Here is a 21,939-nt window from a genome sequence, read left to right as displayed (position 1 = left end):
GAGTGTACTTGCGAAACTGAAACTTGAGCTGCCGTCATTGTGGTTGTTGTTTCGTACTTGCACAGGGCCATATTTGATTTGCAAGCTATTTTTAAGCATGCAATTGTTTTGAAATAAATAATAGTGAGCAAAATAATTATGTTTCACGAGATAGTTCGACTTTTTTTTTTTTTTTGCTCTTTATACACAAACATGGCGGCAGTTCTGGGGGAAACGGGAGAAACTTCGCCATTCTATGCCAAAGAGCGGGTTTGTCAACAGAACACGTGGTTGTGCCGCTGTGGCTGGTGTGATGTGCGCTCATCGAACGTCGCAGAATTTTTACGTTCACCTGGACTATTTATTGCACATATAGGTATTTACGTGATCACCATGAGCGCCGACCGAGTCTTCAGATTATTGCTAGCAGCTACTGTGCTCGGAGTTTGCTTTACTCAAGACACAAGAGAGAATGTACTACCTCCACATGTGCAGCAATGTATCCTTTCGTTCGTTTCTAACAGATACACGTCACCAGTCCTCCACTGTTAATATTTCTGGCTTATTTTGCTCTATGACTGCTAGCATTCTATTGCGGCTCACCAGTAGGGGCACTTGCGTGATGGGCGCGCTTGACTTCTCCTTAGCTGGGTTTCAGATCGGAAGATGTTCAAGATGCGTCGCGCCGAGCGCCTTGAAGCCGTGAAGAGTATATTGAAGTTAGACAATTTTGAAAAGCAAGCCAAGCTAGTCAACATTGTATTGGACAAAATTAATGAGGTAATGTTTCGTCATCTACTCAATATTTTATTTCGTTTCACTGTCGCTCTGACAAATCATCGTGCTTACGGTAAAGCAGCGTACGTAGGTGTCATGGGCATGCAAACAAGTGCTGAGGTACCGCTCTTTTGTCAGGTACTTACGACATCGAAGCTGAAGCTTGAGAGTTCGGACTACATTCCTGGCGGCGCCTTCCCGGAGGACGAAAGTACCAGAGACGGTGGGTTTTTCAGATGCGTGTGTGCGCGCGCATATACTATTGTAAGTACACAGTGTAGTTAATTGCCCCTACGCTTTCAATAACTCGATTGTCTTGGCTTTTGCTTGACGATCGAAACCATGTTCCTCGGTTTGATTCTTCTTTCCGCGCTCTTAACATTTGAGACGGTACACGTGTGCGATTTCTTCTTCTTTCTGGGTTTTGATATTTGTGAGATTTGTGTTAATATTTCAGCGCTGTCGCAAGTTTTGGAAAACACAGCTTTCTTTGGAGAAATAATCCTGCGACTCCCGAACATTGCTCATGCTGTGTTGAACATGAACAAGGCCGGTGCCATGGTACTCAACTGGGCCATTGGGTTCTCGAACTCCACTGAACTCTATGATGAAACCACAACCAAACTGATCAACCTGGTAAGCCTTTTGCAGATGGCATACTGTTCCGTCTTTTATATCAGGCACATCAATTTAATTTAGAATAAGATCAGATTCATAATATCGCACCCATGCAAAGTACGTCATGAAATAGATGAAACAGGGCTGTTCTTTTTGGAATGAGAGGATTTTTTTTTTTTTGGGGGGGGGGGGGGGGGATGTGTGGTTTGCTATGAAAAAATGTGCTCATCATATTTTGGATATGCTTTGCCGTCATGCATGTACTTTTAGGTAAACACCTAAAAGTACATATTTCCAGCTCATTTTTGTTGCAAGGAATGTACACGGCATAGCAGATATTTGACAACAGTCATCATGCCATAACTGCCTGCTGCGCCCTGTACATCCGTAATGCCATAATTTTTGGGCTTACTTCACCAGTACTTGTACATCATTTGTCCAGTAATTGCATCAAGAAGGCAGCCTCTAGCCTTACACACGAAATTAAATGGCATGCCGTGCTCGTCGCACTTAACGCGGACCGGACCGCAGCAATTTTAACATTTAAGGGTTTCTAAATGTGGCAGGTGGCTTTGCAGCAGCCCTACAGATCTTCCCACTGTCATGCATACCAGGTTTCCATCATCTGCCACAGTCTCAGGGATAGTCAGCAGCGAGGGTCACTTCGAACATGTGGCCCCCGAAATCTTTGCCCTGAACCTGATGGGCTAATATGTATGGGGCATTGTTGAAGGGCAGGGAGTCCAGCAAGCAACATCACAACACAAAGACTCCTTTGAAGGCAGCCATTACGGACGTGATGGCCAACATTTATAAGGAGCATTTTATTTAGATCTGTAGTTGTTTTCAGAGCAGAATTAAGGTCATGATTGAAGTTAAGGGTAGATTCATGGAATGAAATACAGTAGAAGGGAGTTGATCAGCTTTGTATCAAATCTGGTTCAACTACATTCGGTCTTCTAAAAGAGGAGTAACTCTTTACAGAGGTGTTTGTTTTCAAACACCTGCTGCACCCTGTATTGTTGCGAGGTTGTCACAGTTCCATTGTTGATGCAGGTTGCTCAGGAACTGGGCTTGGTTGAGAGAGACCCCAACTATCATAACCCATATGCAGTAAAGCAAGCAAAAGTGAGTATAACGTCATTGGATGGGCATCCATCACACATTGCAGCCTTGTGCTGTGTTGGATGCTAGGCAAGGCGCAGCCAATATAGCTAGCTGCTTTTTAAGTATTGCATCATATATGTATGTAGTTGAATGTCATTAAAACGATTACATTAGACAAGCTGTTGAGTGTTAGTTTGGCTCCGTATCAGTCTATCGCTGTTTTCTGCTGCAGGTATGAATTTAATGTTGAGTGTTATGCCTTTATATGCCACATAAGCGACTCCGCTACAACTGTTGGAAATCTAATTTCAGGTTCTGCTTATTGCAACAAATCATGCTTGGCTTAGAGACTGGCGCTGCTTATTCATAGTGTTCATGTAGAGAGCAATCAGGTCGTTTGTTTTACACTTCAAGCCAAGTTCTATTTACCCAAGCCAAGCTGTCTAAATTAAAACCTTGCTATTACTACAGTGAATTGTATTTTAACACGTGATGCGCAGTTCAGCGTATTGCCGTTCAGAAGCATGTCGTCTCTTAAAAAAACTGAGCTAGCTGGAGCGGAGAATTTTAGCTCAAATGCATGTGCAGAGCTTACATCCATAAGGACTAGTGTGTGAAACGGCGTAATGTGCATCACCACACAATGTGGGGACGGCACAGTTCTGCCTTTCCACTTGCCGCTGCATAGACAGTGACACTTGTGAGCATAAACTTTCCTTAGATTACATGCATAGAATCAAGCACAAGCACCTATAAAATACAAAGACTGCGATTTTAAACAATACGTATGGTGCACTTCATAACACGCCGACTCATGTCTGCGGTCACACCATGGGAATCCATCCCCAGTACCAAAGTTTCAGCACAGTGTCGAGATGCTGTTTTCCACATTCTTTGCCAATTTAAAGTTATAATTTCTGCTTGAACCATGAACAGCATGTCCAATTCTATCGCTATAAATTATGGTCTTTTCATTTCCTACAAAATTTCATGGCACATTCTGGGCAGTTGTCAGTCCCTTCAACGTGCACCTGAATGGGAGCACATTTTTGCATCCCGCTCCCCAGTGGAATGTGGCTGCCAGGTGAGGAATTGAGCTAACATTAGTCTGATGTCCACAATGCACAGTCACTGAGCCACAACAGGTCAGTGCTCTTGAGGTACGCACTACAGCAGACAGTCTGTAGCACTATCATGCTATGTCCTACATTTTAAATATGACATGAAAATCAGCTGATTCATGAGAGCAGCAACTTGAGTCAAGGTCACAGAAATAAGGTAAACTATAGAGCAGCCATTTTTCCAAAATATATCAGAAGTCTATCCTGCCAATGAGAAAACCAAGAACGAGGGTTCTTTGAGAGAAAAGTTTAGCTGCAAAAAGATTTTAAAAATATAACAGAGAGGCACTGGCTAATGGACAAGTTTGCTAAGCCACTGCTGCAATTTCTACACGAAGAGGGCCTCCATACTAAAGTACACATCTATGCCAAAGGGCAAGCTGCTTGAAGAAAAAACAGGAAAGTGTCTCTGTAATTTCTTTATTTGAGTCGTTTGTCGAACGTAGGCGACCACGAGTCTGTGCTGATGCCAAAGTGTCCGGATGTTCATCTCACATGCAACCTGGCTCAAGCATGTGGAGGTGCAGCTTCGTTTTACTCAGTCTGTGACAGCTCGCCATATAGTAAAATAAAAGGTTGGGCTGTCGGTAGCATATACTTTGCGAGATTTACTTTCACTTTGTATTTTGACGCATGTGTCAAGTACAGGCTTTTGAAGGAAGCATTGGAGCGCTGTTATCATCAGCTGTTAGCACAAACTTGTAACTTTAACAATGGATACTGCATTGAATTATTATGCATGAAAGTGGTTCTGCATACATATTCAATCTTTGGCAACCATGCTGACAATGTCGCTGCACGCTAAGTAGTGCAATTGTTTATATGGTAGTTAAAGATGGTGGCACTTGTGAGCCAAAAATATAATCATGTCTGTACGTATGTAGAATCAATAACGAAATTTTCTGCTAATCATCTTCATGTGTCACTTTTTTTGCCATGTGCCTGCTTTAACACTGAATTTCAAGAGTTGCACAATGTCTTTCATTAGGCTGCATCACCAGTGCCAGCATCAGAACCAGTGCCGAAGCCCAAGAAGAAGAAAAAGATGCAGCGTGGCCCACGGCTCAGCCGAGCAGAACTGTGATTCGTGCTTGCACAGTGGTGAGCAGCCTGCCTGAGCATCGCTAGTCCTGTGCACCATCTCTTCGTGTTTGTGATATTTTGTTACATTGACTGCCACCCATCTCTTCATTCTTTGCTGAGACAGTGATAAAACAGACTTTTTTGCAAGTGAAGATTGCCTCTTGTTCACTCAGTACAGCACAACTGTGGTAGTGCAAAAATTTGGAGCCTTTTCAGAATCTGTGCCTTGTTTTGGTGCAGTGCAAGATGGCTTTTTGCTTGCACATCTAGCAGTGCTTATTTTATTTTTTCATGGCTCCTGCCACTTGTAATTTAGAAGTCACACACTTCTATGGAATCCATTGAATAGCTTCTTTTGGCATATTTACATCATCAAGACAGCCAAAGGTGGAGGGAAATTCAAGTAGACAAGCCATCCACGGAGCAAGGTTTTATTCTCTTTTCTGTGTGTGTAGGTGCAATACTTCACTAAAATATTCGTGGCATTAACTTCAAAGAAGCTGAACTGGTCAGCTTGTGTGTGCTGTTTCAGTGTTGTTGCATTGTGTGTTTAAGTGCCTGTAGTAGTGAACCACTGGCCAACCACTTTTGGTGCACACTGAACAGTACCGTAGCTTAAATTGCCCGACATGCATGCAGCCATGTCAAAACTATTAAGTGAGCTGCAGACAGCAAATAGGCCACTAATGATTGATTTCTACCCACATACCTCATCATGCTGAGATGATACTGTAATACCACCCTTTAATATCAGGTGTCAGGTTAATTCAGAAGAAAACACCCATGTGTTTCTTTTCAAAGTTCTATGACCGCCTTTCTGCGTGCATAGCCAAATTACATTGATCTTTCCGACCATTTGTCCTTGCAGAAATGCTTATTTTCATTGCACTTTACTGACCTCTTCATTAGATCAAATGAGATTTTCCCATAAATGGCACACTGCCCCCTGTTGCACTTTACTTGTTGCTACATACTCTGATCACATCTTGATGGCACCAACTTCACATGAAAATGAGCTCTGCACAATAAATCGCATCAAAATGAGCACCAGGCACAATATATACTGGGTGTTTCTACGAAGACTTTAAATAATATTTAAAGATAGCTATTCTGAAATAACAGGACAGTTCCTTTGGAGACATGCCGGCATGTCAGTGGTGGTGACCATGGTGTGACGGGTGATATGTGGTAATTAGTTGTTAATTAGGTAACAAAAAACAATTAACTTTTAAACTTTTAGTTTCAGCAGGGTCATCGTAATTGGAAAATTGACGCAAACTCACTGTACAAGCCATATCAACTTTTGGATCTAGAAAAATGAGATTACCTGCGGAACTATGACGTGACAAAATTAGGCTATCAGAGCACCCGATATCAAAACTTGGAGACTAGAGCAAGCATGAAGCCATGCCCCTCGAGGCAACATTCTACTTTCGTCAATCGGCAGCGGGCAGCCAGTGCCCCTAAACATTTCAGTCAATAAGAGCTCATCATTCCCACTGCTGACGAAACCTGTAGTAATAACCATTTCTTGGTCATTCTTGCTTAGACTAAATTGGCATTTTGAACTTCCTGAATTATAGCACTGCTTAAAAAATAATCATTTCACAAACAAGCCCACAATGTTGGCCATGCAGAATGAAAATAGAGCTTGTGTAGGTTGACTCAATGTGCTATCACCTATTAGTTTCAAAGAGAACCACCAGTGAGACTTCAGATTCCTGTGTATGCAACGTGACCATTCTAGAGCATGTCACACGTACGAACAATGCCAAGAGCACCAGAGCACGGGCAAAACTAAATTTCTTTTTTCCAAAAGGTTAAAGGGACCCTCAAATGCAGCTTGAGCATGTTTTTTTTTTTTTTTTTTTGCTATTACAGTTGCCCTGAAACACTTTTTTAACTAATAATAGAATGGCCTCACTATTAAAGTATGTTGTCGCACAAATGTCGATACCCTGCTTTCTCTCTCTTTCTAAGTGAGAGAACTACACAGTGGAGAAGCAAGAGAGCAAAGCCCCTGCTAAACGTTGAGTGTTGCGATGGCGAAGGGCTTGTCGCGGCATCCCGTGGCAGCCGCAATAGACTACGCTACGCAGCATGCTGCTGCCATTTCGGAGGCCACACGCGCAGTGCAATAATGAAATGATTTTTCTGTCTTTTTGAGATTGGCAATTGTGTATTACTGAGAATGTTCTCACAATCACGAAATCAACCAATAGTGTTTGTGGGCCAACTGCTTTGATGACATTGCAGATGCGAGAGCAACCGATGGTTCACTGCTTTTGACCGGAGATTGGAAATTCCATGCTGCATGCAGTACAATAATATTTGGCTCACATGTTCACAGAAGCCTCATTAACAGATTGGCATTTTTTACTATGTTCAAAAAGAGTTTCAGGGTCACTATAACACAGTGTTGGTATTGGCAGCTGAGAAATACCTCAGCTGCCATGACAGCGCCAACATTGAAGCATTAGTTTTATCCAGCCTGAAATACTTGTTCCCTTAAGAACTCCAGCAGGATACACCAACTTTTGGCATCAGATATGCTGCTAACTCTAATAGTTGCTTGGTTACACAGTTCGCTCATGTTTTCTGCATACTGTACAATTGCCACAATTTCTACCCAAGGAGGGCCTCCATACCTTTATTTAAATAAACATGTATCCCGCAGAGCAACCTTAAAAAAAAAGAAATTTCCAGTGAAAGTAATGCCACAATGTTTTACAGCCTTATGGTTTAGCAAGCAAGCACAAAAATGGACGTTAATAAATCTAAAGGGCAACATTTTTTTGCTGGAGCAGTGACCAATATGGGAGCAATGTACAGCAGCTAGTGACTGGGGGTATTGCATGCCCCCTCTTGGCCTTCATCGAAACGCACTTTTTGTTTTTGCCACTTCTGTGAATTAAGGCAATGCAACTGATCTCTGTTTTCCGGCAGACTCCCTCCTACCCTTTCTTCGTCATGAAGCTAAATTCGAGGAGTGTTGATCCTTGCCTGGCTCATCCACAATGTTGGTAGCTATGGTATCAGGTGCTGTATTTCCTCTGAAACTAATGAATTTGTGACGTTCTGTTGTACTGAACAACGATGAGGTTCTCAATTTAATAGCGGACTTGTGTTTTGCAGTAATGTTTTATTATTACGATGGCAATTACATGGACACTCCAGGCACATTTCTGCCGTCACCGCGCGCCGTATGCTGTATGTGCGAGTGAAAGCGTGCGAGGGTGAGCCGGTGATCGCGGCTCAATCTCGCCCGCGCGAAAGGGAGGAAAGCAGGCAGGGAGTGCGCCGTTTTTTGTCGCGTGCGAGGCACCCAACGTTGCGAGGCACCAGGGGACGGCTTTTTACTCTGGCTGCAACTGCGTATGTGGCGGCTGTGCTCGGTCACGCGGCCATATCTTGAGAGCGCTCTGCGTTGGGGGGGCACAGTCTAGGTGTGTCGGCGGCTCTTAGCTTTGTGCGTGCTGTGTGTTCTCAGTGCTCAGTTTGCGTTGAAGCGATAGACCACACGAAGGCCACTTCGCTCACTGTTGCTGCCACGTTTCCTCACGCCATCGTTCTGACAGCGAGTGTCTGTGGTCATCGAGTGTGATGTGTTCATGTTTGCTGTGCGTGCTGACACCATGCTTGTTAATTTAGTTTATCAAGCGAACGTTTACAAGTTGATACGGCCGATAAAAGTACTATCCTAATTAGTATGGCTCTCTGCTAATTTGCTATTGCAATCAATGCTTTGCCTTTCGGGCATGACTCCGACTCTTTATTGTATAGAAAACATTGCTTTCCAGTTTTTCTCCAAAATACCGAAGGGCTATACCAACTTTACGACAGGTGGGTTATCGCAAGGCCAATCTGCGCGATAGACGGAAGGACTGCGCATCATGTGACTCGATCAACGCTCCGCGCGTAGCCAGCGCCGGCGGTAAAGAGCAGGCGCCGTTTATTTTATTTGTAAATACTACTGCAACCTTCACTTAGGGTTTTAGCAGAGTGGATTTACACTTTGTTGGGTTTGTACAAATTGGCAAACACTAAAACAAATGCAGGAAAGGGAAGTTTACACTATGACAGTGCAACACAGTGGTTCACAGGAAACAAGCATAAGAGCACATTATATACTCAACACTACATTCAAGATAAGTCACTACTCGAGGTGTGCGGAAAATAGGTTTAAAGGGGTTGAGACACCAAATTTTGAGGGTATAAAAGGCCTGCTGTAGGCTTCCTCTGTATGAAAGGACAATCAACATGAAGTGTTGGACACAGCAAACGCTTAAAATATATTTTAATTCGCTTCCAAAGAGTGCCTAAATGCTCGTTCTCGTGATCGAGACCCATCGCTAACGCGATTAACATCGACATCACTGTGTTGGAAGCGTAATGCGTTTTAGTGACGTCATACCACATAAGAGTGACGTACAATGAGCGGTGACCCATAGCACGGGGCAAGCCTCGAGAGCCTTGAATCTAGAGTGCAGTATAAGCTGCATCGGACACAGACGCAGAGTCGGAATCGGAGATGCCGCAGCTAGCGATGGCAACTGTCGGCGTGGGTTTGTTTGCCTGCGCTGGTACAAAACGTGTGTGCGAGAGCAGACGATGCAGCAGTGTGTGCGTCACAGCCTTGTGGACCCACGTGACGAAGCTTCCTAGCCAGTGACGTCACTGTCCAACTCAGCGCCGAGAAACCGAAACCGAAAATGGTGCACATAAATGATGCGTTATTAAATTATTTACCGAGAATATATGAACCTTCCAGCATGTATCACGCTTTCTGGGGCAATAAGAAACGTTTGAAACAAACAACGCGCAAGCCACAAATTCGATGTCTCAACCCCTTTAAGGATGGTTGTGAAGCAATTTCATTCATAAGGTTATACCAATCGGTAATTGTCCTAGGAAAAAATGAATACTTAAAAGTGTTATTACGAGTGGCGAAAGTGGTTACTGTCAAGAAGTGTCTCTGCCTTGTGGCATATCCTGTAGAGAAACAAAGTATGTTCAAAACGTTTACCTTATAATAACCTTTAACTAACTGAAACAAAAAATTCAGTCTCAAAACTTTATTTCTTTGTGCTAACGTTGGGATGGGAGGTTGGTTTTCGCTTATAGATGTGTGATCAAAGTACGGCCAAAACCATTATAAATAAATCTAATGGCCCGCTTTTGTATTTTTTTATTTCATTAACATGTTTTTTAGTGTATGCGTACCAAATTATAGATGCGTAATCTAAAGTAGGTTGGACAGTTGCCTTAAACGCCATAAGACGAACAGCAGGAGTGAAAAGCCGAAGAGCTCGTCTAAGGTGGAAAGCTGAAGAGCTCGTCTGAGATAGAAGAGTTTGTAATTAGATGAGCTAATTACACTATTAATACGTTTCGTCCAGCTAAGGTCATGTGAGATCGAAAGACCCAAGATACTTGTAGTGGTTCCACTTCCTGCAGAAAAACATCACAAGCTGAATATGCAAAATAAGGGTTACATTTATGGGATATTTTCATGAAAAAAAGTCTTTTTAAAATTAACCGACATTTGCCATTCATCACACCAACGAATGACCCTTTGAAATGCCTCGTTCAAATTAATTTGATCTACCTGGCTTTCAACTTCTGAGTAGAGGATGCAGTCATCAGCATGTAACTTAATCTTTACAGGTATGTCATGTGATATATTTTTTTTAAAGAAGAGAAACAGAAGAGGCCCGAGGGACACCAGAGTCAACAGACACTGTGCTAGAGAAGTGATCATTGAAGGAAACGTACCGTTTTCGATTTGAGAGATGAGTAGAAATCAAATTTACAAGCCGAGTGTTTTTAAACATTAAATTTAATTTGAAGAGTAGTTTATTGTGAGGGACATTATCAAAAGCTTTAGCAAAATCCATAAAAAATGCATTTTAGCTAGTGCGAAATCATGTACTGTAGTTACTACTAATTGGGTGCAAGTAAAAAACCATTTCCTGAATCCGTATTGAGAACTTGATAAAATGTTATGCTTATCTAGAAATTCAGAAATATGCTTATGTATGATATGTTCAAAAAGTTTACAGGAAGTTGAAATTAAAGAAATCGGACAATAGTAACAGAGTGTCTATTTCCATTCTTATGAAGGGGCTTGACCTTTGTAGTTACCCAGTCATTCGTAACTTGACCTTCACTCAGAGATTTAGAGCCACCCAAGTCAAGTTCGGCGTGATCTGCTACCTGCCAAAGATTCTGAAATGTCACGGCAAGTTAGCGCGACGCTCGCTCCCCCAAATGCATGCAACCGGCCATGGCACTTCCGTGCCCGCTGTGTAAATCCAAAGCTAGTCTCCCGACAGGTTGCTAGAAGCTACGAAGAGACCGATCTGCATCTACGAACGGCGTCGCAAATATGGCGGCCGTGAACAACTTTTTTGCCATCCTGTGCACTCGCTTTCATTTGCAATGCAGTTTGTCAGCTTTCCAAGTGTCGCGTGGCTGCTGTGCATCGATTCGGCACCAAGCTGTAACCATACCGTAACTTTGGTCGCTGACGCCCGATGAAGCAGCGCCGATTAGGCCTACGTAGTTTGGCCGACAATTTGCCGCTGGCCGATTTGGTACGGGCCGCAAGCAGTCACGGGATGCTCGCTGTTAATGTGTTCGTACGAGTGGCTCATAAAGGCTCATTCACACTAGGCCAACACGACACCGATTTTGGTCTGCAGACTGTTGGCAACAGCAGTTTACAGGACGGAAAACGCTGCCGCCAACAGTCGGCAGACCAAAGTCGGTGTCGTGTTGGCCTAGTGTGAATGAGCCTTTAGTAATCAGTCTTGCGTGCAGGTTATGTTGACGATGGTTGAATCAGCGTGAAGTTCGTTGCCACATATCCCCAATCTGCGCGCCTAAAGGCTGATCCACATAACGGACCAAGGCCGCCGCCCGATCTGTCACGTGATGCGACGTCACAGTCCACCGCGGAGCACATCCACATGGCGGACCGCCATAGCCATGGATACCATGGAGGAGGGAAAAAACTGAGGAGGAAGTGACGTAGTCATGGTATTTTTCTTTATTTTTTCACGATTTTTGCTCTGTAGCGGCCATGTTGTCGTGGCACAATGGCGGCTTTGTTATGGTGTGTGTGCGCCCATATGTGTTGCGCCGTAGGTTTCGTACCATGGCAAAGGCGTCGTGTGGGCAGGTTTGCGTTAGTCTCTCTGTTTTGTTCCACTGTTTTATCTGGACCGTGCTTTCCCAGATGTTGCTGTGGCCAGGTGGGACTCAATGAACTCAAATGCGTGAGATGAATACGCATGCAACGCTGTATGCAGTGTACCGCGCCACGGCAATGGCCACAGACTAAGGAATATTTGCGGGAAATTTTGTCCTCTTCAGCGGAATCATACTAACGTGCCATTGTAGACCGAAATCACTGTTTCAAAATCTGTACAATGAACGCCTTGCAGGTCAGTGACAGTCGTGCAGTATTCCTGCTTTTGACAGCGGGTGATAATAAGTAACGATGATAACGTAGAACGTGATAATGCGTTTCTGCTCATAAATATAAACTCCAGATGGACTACAAATAGTTCGGTGTGTCGATCGTACGTGTCTTCAGTGCATGCGTTCTTGCAGTACAGTGAGAATGCGTAGGCCTTTTTCGTAGCGCAGGGCATGTCTAGATAGCGAATGTGTCTGAGAACTCCACAAAGTCCAAGCAGAGAAAACAAGCAGAAGCGAGTGATCAGATGAAGGTGATCGTTTTAAAAAGACGTAAGAACTGGGCAGCGGCCGGTACCTGCTGTTGGTGAGAACAGTTGATTTCGCGGCTGAAAAGCATCTTTATCTTCATAAAGTCGGTAAAAGCTGCGAATTCGACCGCACAGTCGAATTTGCGAAGTTCATTATGAACTTGTTTCAACATGACGTCGAAAACGGTAATGCGATGGCACATCGCGATTACATCTTTTGGTTTAGGATCGCTGCGGAGAACGTGCGCCTGAGCAGCCCAATTGCGCGCAGCGCGGTGTAGTTTCGTGAGAAATGTAAACAAGAGAGGAGAATCTGCCACGACAAGGTGGTGGAGTAACGCCAACTTCCGGCGTCACTTGGCTTCACAAAGAGTGACGTCAGGGCCCTTCCTCAGTTTTTTCCTTCCTCCAAGGCTATAACTGCTACCATAGCAGACGACAGAGCAGGCCAACCAGCTACACTCTCGGCCACAGTGCTCTCGACTCAACAAATTCGCGAACCCATGCCAACCCAAGAGGACATGGCGTTGGAAAAATAGCTGCTGCACTATCTGCATGCACGTGTAGGTGGAAGGGCGGATATGAAACTACTGGCTTTTACCGAGCCGAAAACATTGGATTTGGCTGAAGACACTGTGTTGCCAGACAACATTCGTTGGCTACGCTAAAATCGCTGCGGTCTGCATGCGGTTCACCGCAAAAATTGAAGAGGGAAAAAAAGCTTCAGGCGAATTGCTGGACCGCGAGGTCCACGGCCTTGCGCGGACCAACGGCAGTACGCACGAACTGGTGATGTCCTATCATGCGATACCGCGGTCCAAAAGCAATGGAGTAGCCAGAAATTTTGCTCAGGGGGTGGGGGGCTCAGGTTGCAGCGCGGCCTCCTCCTTATAGAATTTGTCGAGGGATCAAATACATGAATAATAACTGCATTGCCAATGCCATTGTATATTAGTTGCTGCAAACGAATTATTGAACGCTGCACACTGTCAAGTAAAATATCTATATAAAAGAATATATTCGTATGTCCAAAAAATTGTGGCAGAAACAACTGATATCAATGCTGCCGCATTTTTTTTTTTTGTCTATTTAATAAGTAAATATCACACGAACTTTAGAACTATATCAGTTCGAAACGAGCAAACAGCATGCAGCTGATATGAAAAACGTAAAGGCCATGAAATGAATAAGTTGAGGACAAGTATTGTGATGAATCTATGCATTCTTGCACATATGCAACGGCCAGGAAAAAACCTCAATGACGCTGTCCCTCGTTGCAATAGATTGCGCAGGAGCAGCTGTTACCGGTCGTGTATTGTACTTACACCGATATTATGCTCGCAACAGTGAGTCCAAATAAAAAGTAGGAGTTCTGCAAAATATACATTAGAAATATGAAGATAGAATGGAATATGCAAATGCAAAGATACAACTCGCTAAAGGGGGAAAAAAAAAAAAGTCGCTGGAAACAAAGTTCACTGCTTGTATACACAAAACCTCGCAACAAGATATTTAAATATACGTCTAAGTCTCCAATAAATCTATGTATTTAAGCAAACGTCACTGTATATAATGTGTAAAACAAGAGATATAACATTTTGCGCAGTCACATATAGTAAACTTCACGCACAGAAAGACAGATGATCTAGGCAAGAACAAAACTATGATCGCAGAAATCGTGATATGTACTCGGGCCATGCAGCGGTCGCAACAGTGCCATGTGGGTTAAATAATAGAGGAATAATGCAGAAATCAGTATGAAAAGGTGTAATTTAACTGCCTGCACAGCGGCAACAATTATTCTGCACCCAAAATTAAAGGAGGGTATTGTTTCGCTTCAAAAAAGAAATAAGAGCAGGTAGCTAAAAAGAAAAGAAAAGGACAAACGAAAGCCACAGATGATGCGGCAAGTTGAACTACCCAATATCCGAGTGTGTTTTTGGCAAACGCCGCGTGGGCCGGTCTTTCAATGAGCAAGGTCGGTAAAAATTGGTTATTGATGTCCTCGTAATTTTCGTATTCACATGATAATTTTGATCATGATCCTAACTGCTAGAATAAACCGCTAAAATTTCTGTGGTTTTAAAAGCTAACGAGCAGTCATACGTTTTCACAATTACGAGAGCTTTTTGCTTGCACTGATTTTTGTTGCTTCGCTATCTAAAGGACAAACTTCTCTCGGCGGGGAAGTTGAGCGAAGCGGTCAATGACTTCGGACACGATGCAGACACCTCTGTGGGTGTACAGAAGTGCCAGCCTAACCATGCGTTCCACAGACATTGTAGAGCGTAAGTAGTTTTTTAGTAAACTCTTGTTAAAAAATATTCTCTCTGCACTGGCAGTGGTCACTGGAAGGGTGACTAGAATCTGCAACAGTTTGTACAGATTTACATAGAACCTGCAGTCGCAATGAGAGAGGGCATCTATTCCGGTGCTAAAACCTAAAACACTCCCTCGATGTAGTTGGCATACTTGTTTAGGTACCTTGCACAAACAGTAGGCTGTTCGATTCCAGCGATGTCCGTCGTTTCGTCAGGAAGTATGGAGAAGCAGCCTGCTTTTGCAACTAGGCTTTCTTTGATAATTTCACCACAAATTTCTATAATTTGGTTTTGTGCATCTGGGGCAACTTTCCAAATGGTTCTTCAGATATGTATCTCCACAATCAGCTCGCATGCGAAGAAGCGGTCTGAAAATACCTGTATTTTCAGCGGGGGCTATGCTTAAATCCATAGGGCCACTGTCCCTGTGGCCACGGAGAGCCAGACTTTGTCGCCTGCAAAAAGAATTTCCTCAATAGGCCATTTACTTTCTTCTGTTTTCTCATATTTTACTTTGCCTGCCCTGGCCCAGCTGATCGATCACATTGGGTGCGCTTCCTGAAAATGTTTGGAGAAAATTATCAGCCGACAGTCACGGTGATATTTAGTATTTTCGTCTCTGTGGAAGATTGCGAGCGCGTGCTCTCATTTCTGGAACGGCTTGGACGCGAGGGCTCCAGTGCACGCATGTTGGCCCTAGTTTATAAGAGCATTAGCCCCATAAAATTCCAGAATTGAAAATCTTTTAAGCACGCCTTTGGAAATGTCAGTGCACCTTTCGCGTCAAAAGTAGTGAGAACTTTATACCCATAAAGTTTCGTAATTGAAATCCTTGCGCTCCGTAGATTCCGCGGTCGCTGCGAGATGCCGCAACGCGCCCGCTTGCTATTGAAAAGCCCTTGAAAGTTTGTGCTCGGATGCGTAACGTGACTCCAGGTGCAGGGTGTTGCCACAAAATCCAGCTCGAGTTCGCAATGTTAGTGCCGAAATGTCTTGTCGAGCGTGAAAAAGACATTGTAGACAGAATCCAGAATGATTCCCGGCGTCGGAAGTAGTTTTGGTCGGCGGTGCATGCAGGCACGAAAAAATTTCGGGGGGGGGGGGGGGGTGAAGCCCCATCAGCACTTCCCCCCCCTGGCTACGCCCCTGTCCAAAAGCGCTATTTGGTCCGTCGTGTGGATCGGCCTTAATCGGCCCGATCTGTGCACTTAATGAAATACGCGCTACTTTTGTTACTGTTCCCTCTGTTCGCGTCGCATTATTTCTACCGACCTGGACAAACCTTGCGCTAATAGAGGCAGACCCGGACCCGGCGTTCCGTGAATTGAAGCGTTCGGCCGTTGTGTGCGCCAACCCCGCATCGGGCCGACATCGGGCAGCGCTCTACTGCGTCAGCCGATGTGGCTAGTCTGCAGGGCGCTCCTTTTGCGCCGGAAACGAAGGGGCGCATCGAGCACTCTGTAGCGTATGCGGCACTGCATGGGTCTTTACACCGAACATTCGAAATATTGTTAGTAGATGTTCGATTCGGTGATATTTGCCCACACCCCCAATATGTATACTACTACTAAAGTTGCGAAGCTTCAAGAAACCCACCCGAGTATCCTTGGTAGTTTCGTGCAACTCTCGGGTGGGGAAAAATGTTCGCTTCGGAGGGACAACAGTTGTTTTTGCATTTGGTTTTAGATCAGTTTCGATGACATGAGCATCTTGTGCCACACCTATGGATTCACATTGAGGATAATCATTTTCTCACAAATGATGTGGTGGCTGTGGCTTCTTGCTTTGAGCACAAGGATACAGCACATTTTACTCAAAATTCAAGGAGGGGACAAGCCTTATTTGCACACATCAAGAAATACTGAAATCTCTTAAGCTGCAATTTCTTGCAGCTTCAGGTCGCTTTTCTAAGTTGATTTTCTCATTGTAACGAGGTCAATCACTTTCTGGTACGATGGCTAGCAGTGTCAGACTTCAGCCAAATAAGGTACTCGTCGTGTTAAAGCCAAATGCCTGAAACAGACTTTTCGTCAGGCATTTTTAAAGCGTAGGGCTCGAAAATGAAGCAATGATAGCTGCAGTCTGAACAAACTATTAGAACAAAATGGTGGCACGGCTTGGTCACTTAATCTGGCTTCGTCTAGCTCCACAATGGCAATGGTGATTTAAACGAGCATGTTGTTGGTGCCTGTGAATATGCTACATTGCAATTGTTTAGCGACACTTTCAAAAGAAAATACCTAAAACTTTCCCGATAGACTGTGTCCATGGCATAGCACATATGCAGTTTATTACTTTTGAGTAATGTTTGGAAGTCGCCCCCAACCCTGGATTTCAAGGAATTTAAGGAGCACATTTATTTTCAAGGAGTTTTAACAGCTCTTTAATTTGTTTTTCCAAATGTAAGAGTTTTCAAGAATTTCAGGCAGTGTACAAACCCAGCAAGATTTCACCATTTAAGACTTCCTGAAGCAGCAACTTTGACAAGTGCACTATATTATGTTCATGCACAGGTGGTCATAATTGGGTGTGTAACCCTCTCTTATGGACTCGTGCCTTTCAAAGCAAATATTAGAAGGCATGTGTAAGAAACAGTTTGCATGATTTATGAGAAGCTATGTGCTAGTAATGTAAAGCTTCAGACACACAGGCTTTAATGCACAATTTTTTTTATTTATTTACAACATACATCATATTCACTAAAAACGACATTGCACCACAGTGGCACCCTCTCTCCAAATGCTGCCGTTGCTGTTTTAGACTCCAAAATGATGTCAGTGTGTGTGCAGGGCTCCCACAGAAAACTGCACGTAGAAGAATGTGAGAGAAAGGGGGCAAGAAGACAACGTAGCTGGTGGACAAGACACCCAGAATATTCATCATGACTTTGTACACCTTGTATGTAAGCACCAATAGCTGTGCCTCCAAAAAGCCTTTTTGTCTAACAGAAAAGCATGAAAGAAAGAAAAAAATCAGATACTCTGGGCCAGCCAGATATGAGTACACAGGTAGGCGACAGGAGGGGAGGCCTGGACCAATATGCAATGCAGCATATTTGCGACTTGCATTATTACAACCACTTCATCGTGGAGTACAGCTCCTCCAGGATATGCAGGTTTAGGGCAGCGATGGCCTTATGTGCATCTGGCTATCTTACACAGCATGGTAAAATCACATCCTTAAAAATTTCAAAACAGGCAGTTCCAGCTTGGATATCTACACAGCCTTGGTCATTATACACAAGAGAACCGACACGGACAAACTGCCATGGTCAGCAAAGCGTCGCAGCGCGATACAATGCACACAGTATCCAACACCTCTGCAAAGTATGATGAAAAGGAAAAAAAAATCCTGCTTGATGTCTCTAAAAGCTGGATATTTCACTAAAATCTTTAAAGCAGTAAGATAATGCATTGGTAGCCACTGAATTTCAAAACAAGAACCAAGACGAGTTCACCACGTTACTATTACCAAGTGTGTCGACAAAGGCAGTGAGACATTCATACAAGGCTTTCGTTTTGCAAATAAAAGCATATTAGGAGGCCGCAAAAAAAAAAAAAAAAAAAAAAACCACTGGAAGCACTTATTTTTCACTGCTGTTCCTTTTGAATTTTCTTGGTGTGAAAAAAAAAAAAAAAGAAAGAGAAGAACTTGCTACTATGCAGTGTGTAGCGTCCTACTGGCTTAACAAGAGAGAAGAAAAGGCAGAGGGGAGTTGGTAAGGGCCTGTTGCCAGCAAAAGGTTTTGCAAGGCAAAAAGTGTAAGAAAGCTAGAAAATACTTTGTGCCCTGCAACTGAAAGGCACAGTGCACTTTTTTTTTTTTTAAGTTTCTGCGTTCCCAAAATCTTGTGTGAGCACATAAGTTTGACTAGTGCTGATGTATAAGTGGCCATCAATGTGCGACATAGCACACTGTCGGCCCGCACAAGGCTAAGATGCTTTTACCTCCGAAACGAGGTAAAAATACACGTGTGCAACCAGCAAACGCCCCCTAATGAAACACCCCCTAATTTCGTTTCCAAAGCAATAAGGTAGACTGTTCTCGCACAAGATTTATAGCGCACAGATGTGCTATGGGCCACACGGAAGCAGGTTTAAGTGAGTTCTAAGCATACGGAGTTTTTGCGCTGTGTCCCACGCTGTACCAGACTGGACTGCCCCAGTCTGGAACAGCTGTTTATTAAGTGGCATCAATCCCCTAATTTATAGGCACTGGGAGCAACATTAGGGGGCGCATTTTGCAGCTGAGGCAGGAATTCAAAAGGACTGTACAGTGAACAGCATGCATGCACAATGGAACGATGCATCATTTGCCTCGAATGAGTGACATACTGGGTAAATTTGTCTACTAGCCCCACAGCCACCATAAGAAAAACCTTACATAATGCACATGTAGAACAACCATTCTGGTGGAAATATAAAATGTCCAACGTGGCCACATACCAATGAATACCAGGGGAACAATTTCTCTGGCACACTTCTCCCCACAATCCACCCACACTTAAACATGCAGCCCCATTAAAGTGGGAACACTGTAAGATGAACAAAATTTGCACCCTGCCAGCCTTTCACAAAAATAAAATGTGTTCTCACTTCCCCTAAGGGACTAACCGCCAGCCATCTCTCTGCCACCTTTCCTAATCAGAGCTTTTCTTGTTAAGCAAGGAACACTGCGGGTGGTAACGCGGCTTTTTGCTCGACCAACGTGGTAGGCATGTGGCAAGGAGACTGTGGAGAAGGTGCAGTGAAACCAATGGCAACAAGAGGGAACAACACACACGGTGCATTCAGAGTATGCACAGCACAGCTGGGCTTTTGGAGAGTGGGCACTGCAGTGGCGGCAGGCATGTCAAGATGCAGAGTTGGTGGAAGTGGGTGTGGACTGGGCGGCGTTTGCGGCCGCAGGCAGTGCCAGAGCCACGTTGTTGGGAGTCGCCTCATCGTGGTACGAGTTGCCATTCATGACATACGAGGTGCCCAGGCCGTACAGGTGCCCACAGTACTTCGCGTCGTCTATGTTGTCCTCAAAGAACATCTGCAAGGGGAGACAGGGGCCCTATATAACAACACACAGAGACAACCCCCCCACCGAATGCTTGCCGAGCACTTTTTACTGGTGCAAGTATACCGTAAAGTGCTCAAAGACCACGCACTGAAATAGTAACCAGACGTTTATGGCATTGTGTAAGTGTGTTAAGCCAGTACTTCAAGACAAACACAAAGCATGACAGCATTCATGAACCATGTACACAACTTCATACAGCTGTGTATTATTCACTTTTTCTTGCACGATTGGCATCTACCTCTTCTCTGTCAAGTTTAACCAATTCGCTACCATTACCAACGGTCACTTCCCAACATCCCAGATTTTACATGCTGTAGAAGAGTTCTACTGCACATAGAAAATCTTTAATTTCACATACATGGTATTATAGCTAGAAGCCGAAATGGTCCATAACTCCGTAAGTTTTAAACTCTTAAGACTGCTAGCGTAATGTAACAAGAAATTCTGTTGACCAGCAGGAACGGTTTTGACAATGAAGCTGTGCTTGCTGAAAAAAAAAAAATGGTTATTTACATACAACGACAATGTTAATTAAACTTTACTGCACATATATCAGTGGTTCAACAGCTCCTGTGTGATGCTTGCATCCTGCAGGAAGTGCTCAGGACTATCATGAGGCATTTCAATTAAACAATGCCAGTAAATTATTTTGGCTCATGGGTAAATTGCACTCATTCTTCATACCCAATAGGGTTGAACAAGAACCTGACTTGCATCATTAGCTGCCACTTAACCCAAATATGTGGTCACAGGTATAAATTCTTTGTCAATGTTGTCAATAAAAATTAACTTCCTCTTATTTTTCTCGAAACATTGTTTCTGGCTTGCAATTTTGCAGCGTCATTATTATCAGCCTTTATAAGGCACCAGAGGAAAACAAAGTTAGCCTTAAGTGAATAGTACTTCAAGATGTCCAAAGGATCTTTTACAATGTTTCCTAAACGAGAAATTACAAACGTCGGACATGATGGGTATACTGTGAAAATACAGTACCAGCTCCTCAGCTGGTACTGTGAGAAATTGAGATGCGAGTACAATTGAGAAATCAATCACTGATAGTCCATACAAATAGTGTCCATCATCTGTGGCTGCTTTGTCATGGAGAAGTCTCTGAACAAAAAATGGCCTTTTCGATCACAAAAAGTCACTAGCAGTTTTGTGTGTACCACTCTGAAGCCAAAGCAACACCCTGGATTGGATATACAGATAGGAAAAAAAGAAGTCAACACAATGTGCATTATTTTTCTGCCACTGCCTGGGACAGAACCCTAACTACTGCAAGCCTGGACGCCCCGCTCCGGGCCATCAAACGCGCTGAAGAGGTGGCAACCAGGCACCGCCTGACAGCCAACTCATAGCAAACCACTGGTTTTCCAAAATAAGGCTACTAATTCTGCCACTGCACATAATGAACAACAGTTCCAAGTGAGAAGCACTGTCTTGTGCCTTTGGTAAGACTGGGACAGCACAATGGGAGCTACTCCACCTTAACTGCACTGCATGCTTTTGTCATTATTGTAATCTCATATTTACTCCCCAATTTATAGCCAGTCTCTTTAAAGGGTGAGGTCAACAGCACTGATGGGCTGGATATAGTTATGTCATGAAAGGAAGAGTAAAAACATGTACATTCTTTTCTGCCCATCCGGACGTGTACAAAAAAAGATCTGCTAAAGCTGCCAGAGCCACAAGTGGTAGGGGGAAAACAGAAGACAAGTCCTTGTTTGTTTTCAATGCTGACCTGCCTGCGTATAAGATTGTGTAGATGAATTATATGGCTATTTGTAATGAGTTACATTCCTCCCAATAGAAAAAGTGGGACACATTTATCCATTGACGCTACCTGAACGTCCTTAAAGAAAGGGCTCCTATGCTACTTGTAGCCAAATGGCAAATGCAAATCAAGAGCACTTCAGCCGGTAATTGACAACTGAGAAAAAAGGTTAAAAAGAGAAAACCCTAATTTCTACTGCATTTCTCCTACTTAATTTTATTAGAGGGCACTTATTTTTATGTGGCTAGATGTCAAGAAAGAATGAAACATGAAAGCAGTTTCTTTTATTTGACCCACATTATTGACTTTATAAGTGGAGTTTTGTCTTTAAAGTCTTCAGCCTTCATCAATAAATTTTT

At 43.6% G+C, this 21,939-nt stretch overlaps 2 protein-coding genes across 3 annotated transcripts in view; one reads left to right on the top strand and one right to left on the bottom strand.

Annotated features, from left to right (window-relative positions):
- The first annotated feature begins 224 nt into the window (after positions 1-224).
- LOC119449394 (coiled-coil domain-containing protein 134) lies at positions 225-4,835 on the top strand. Its single transcript, XM_037712563.2, has 6 exons — positions 225-478; positions 638-759; positions 895-979; positions 1,214-1,392; positions 2,431-2,502; positions 4,591-4,835. The coding sequence occupies exons 1-6, from the start codon at positions 373-375 to the stop codon at positions 4,684-4,686; spliced, it is 660 nt and encodes a 219-aa protein (XP_037568491.1). The 5' UTR covers positions 225-372; the 3' UTR covers positions 4,687-4,835.
- Positions 4,836-18,579: 13,744 nt separating this feature from the next.
- The window catches only part of LOC119449392 (CCR4-NOT transcription complex subunit 7), a 66,893-nt gene continuing 63,533 nt past the window's right edge, over positions 18,580-21,939 (bottom strand). For both annotated transcript variants that reach the window (XM_037712561.2, XM_049666748.1), the window contains exon 7: positions 18,580-19,776. In XM_037712561.2, the coding sequence (XP_037568489.1) occupies positions 19,591-19,776 (186 nt within the window). In that variant the 3' untranslated portion in view covers positions 18,580-19,590. The remainder of the gene's footprint in view (positions 19,777-21,939) is intronic.

The sequence above is a fragment of the Dermacentor silvarum genome, chromosome 4, assembly GCF_013339745.2.
Source record: "Dermacentor silvarum isolate Dsil-2018 chromosome 4, BIME_Dsil_1.4, whole genome shotgun sequence".
Classification (NCBI taxonomy): domain Eukaryota; kingdom Metazoa; phylum Arthropoda; class Arachnida; order Ixodida; family Ixodidae; genus Dermacentor; species Dermacentor silvarum.
This window is presented reverse-complemented; position numbering and strand designations above follow the sequence as displayed.

What these genes read in the sequence shown, in the direction of transcription:
- LOC119449394 (XM_037712563.2), top strand. Translation starts at nt 373, where the DNA reads ATGAGCGCCGACCGAGTCTTCAGATTATTGCTAGCAGCTACTGTGCTC. An exon ending in GGACGAAAGTACCAGAGACG is followed by an intron (nt 980 to 1,213) that starts GTGGGTTTTTCA and finishes TTAATATTTCAG; the next exon opens with CGCTGTCGCAAGTTTTGGAA. An exon ending in ATGCAGTAAAGCAAGCAAAA is followed by an intron (nt 2,503 to 4,590) that starts GTGAGTATAACG and finishes GTCTTTCATTAG; the next exon opens with GCTGCATCACCAGTGCCAGC.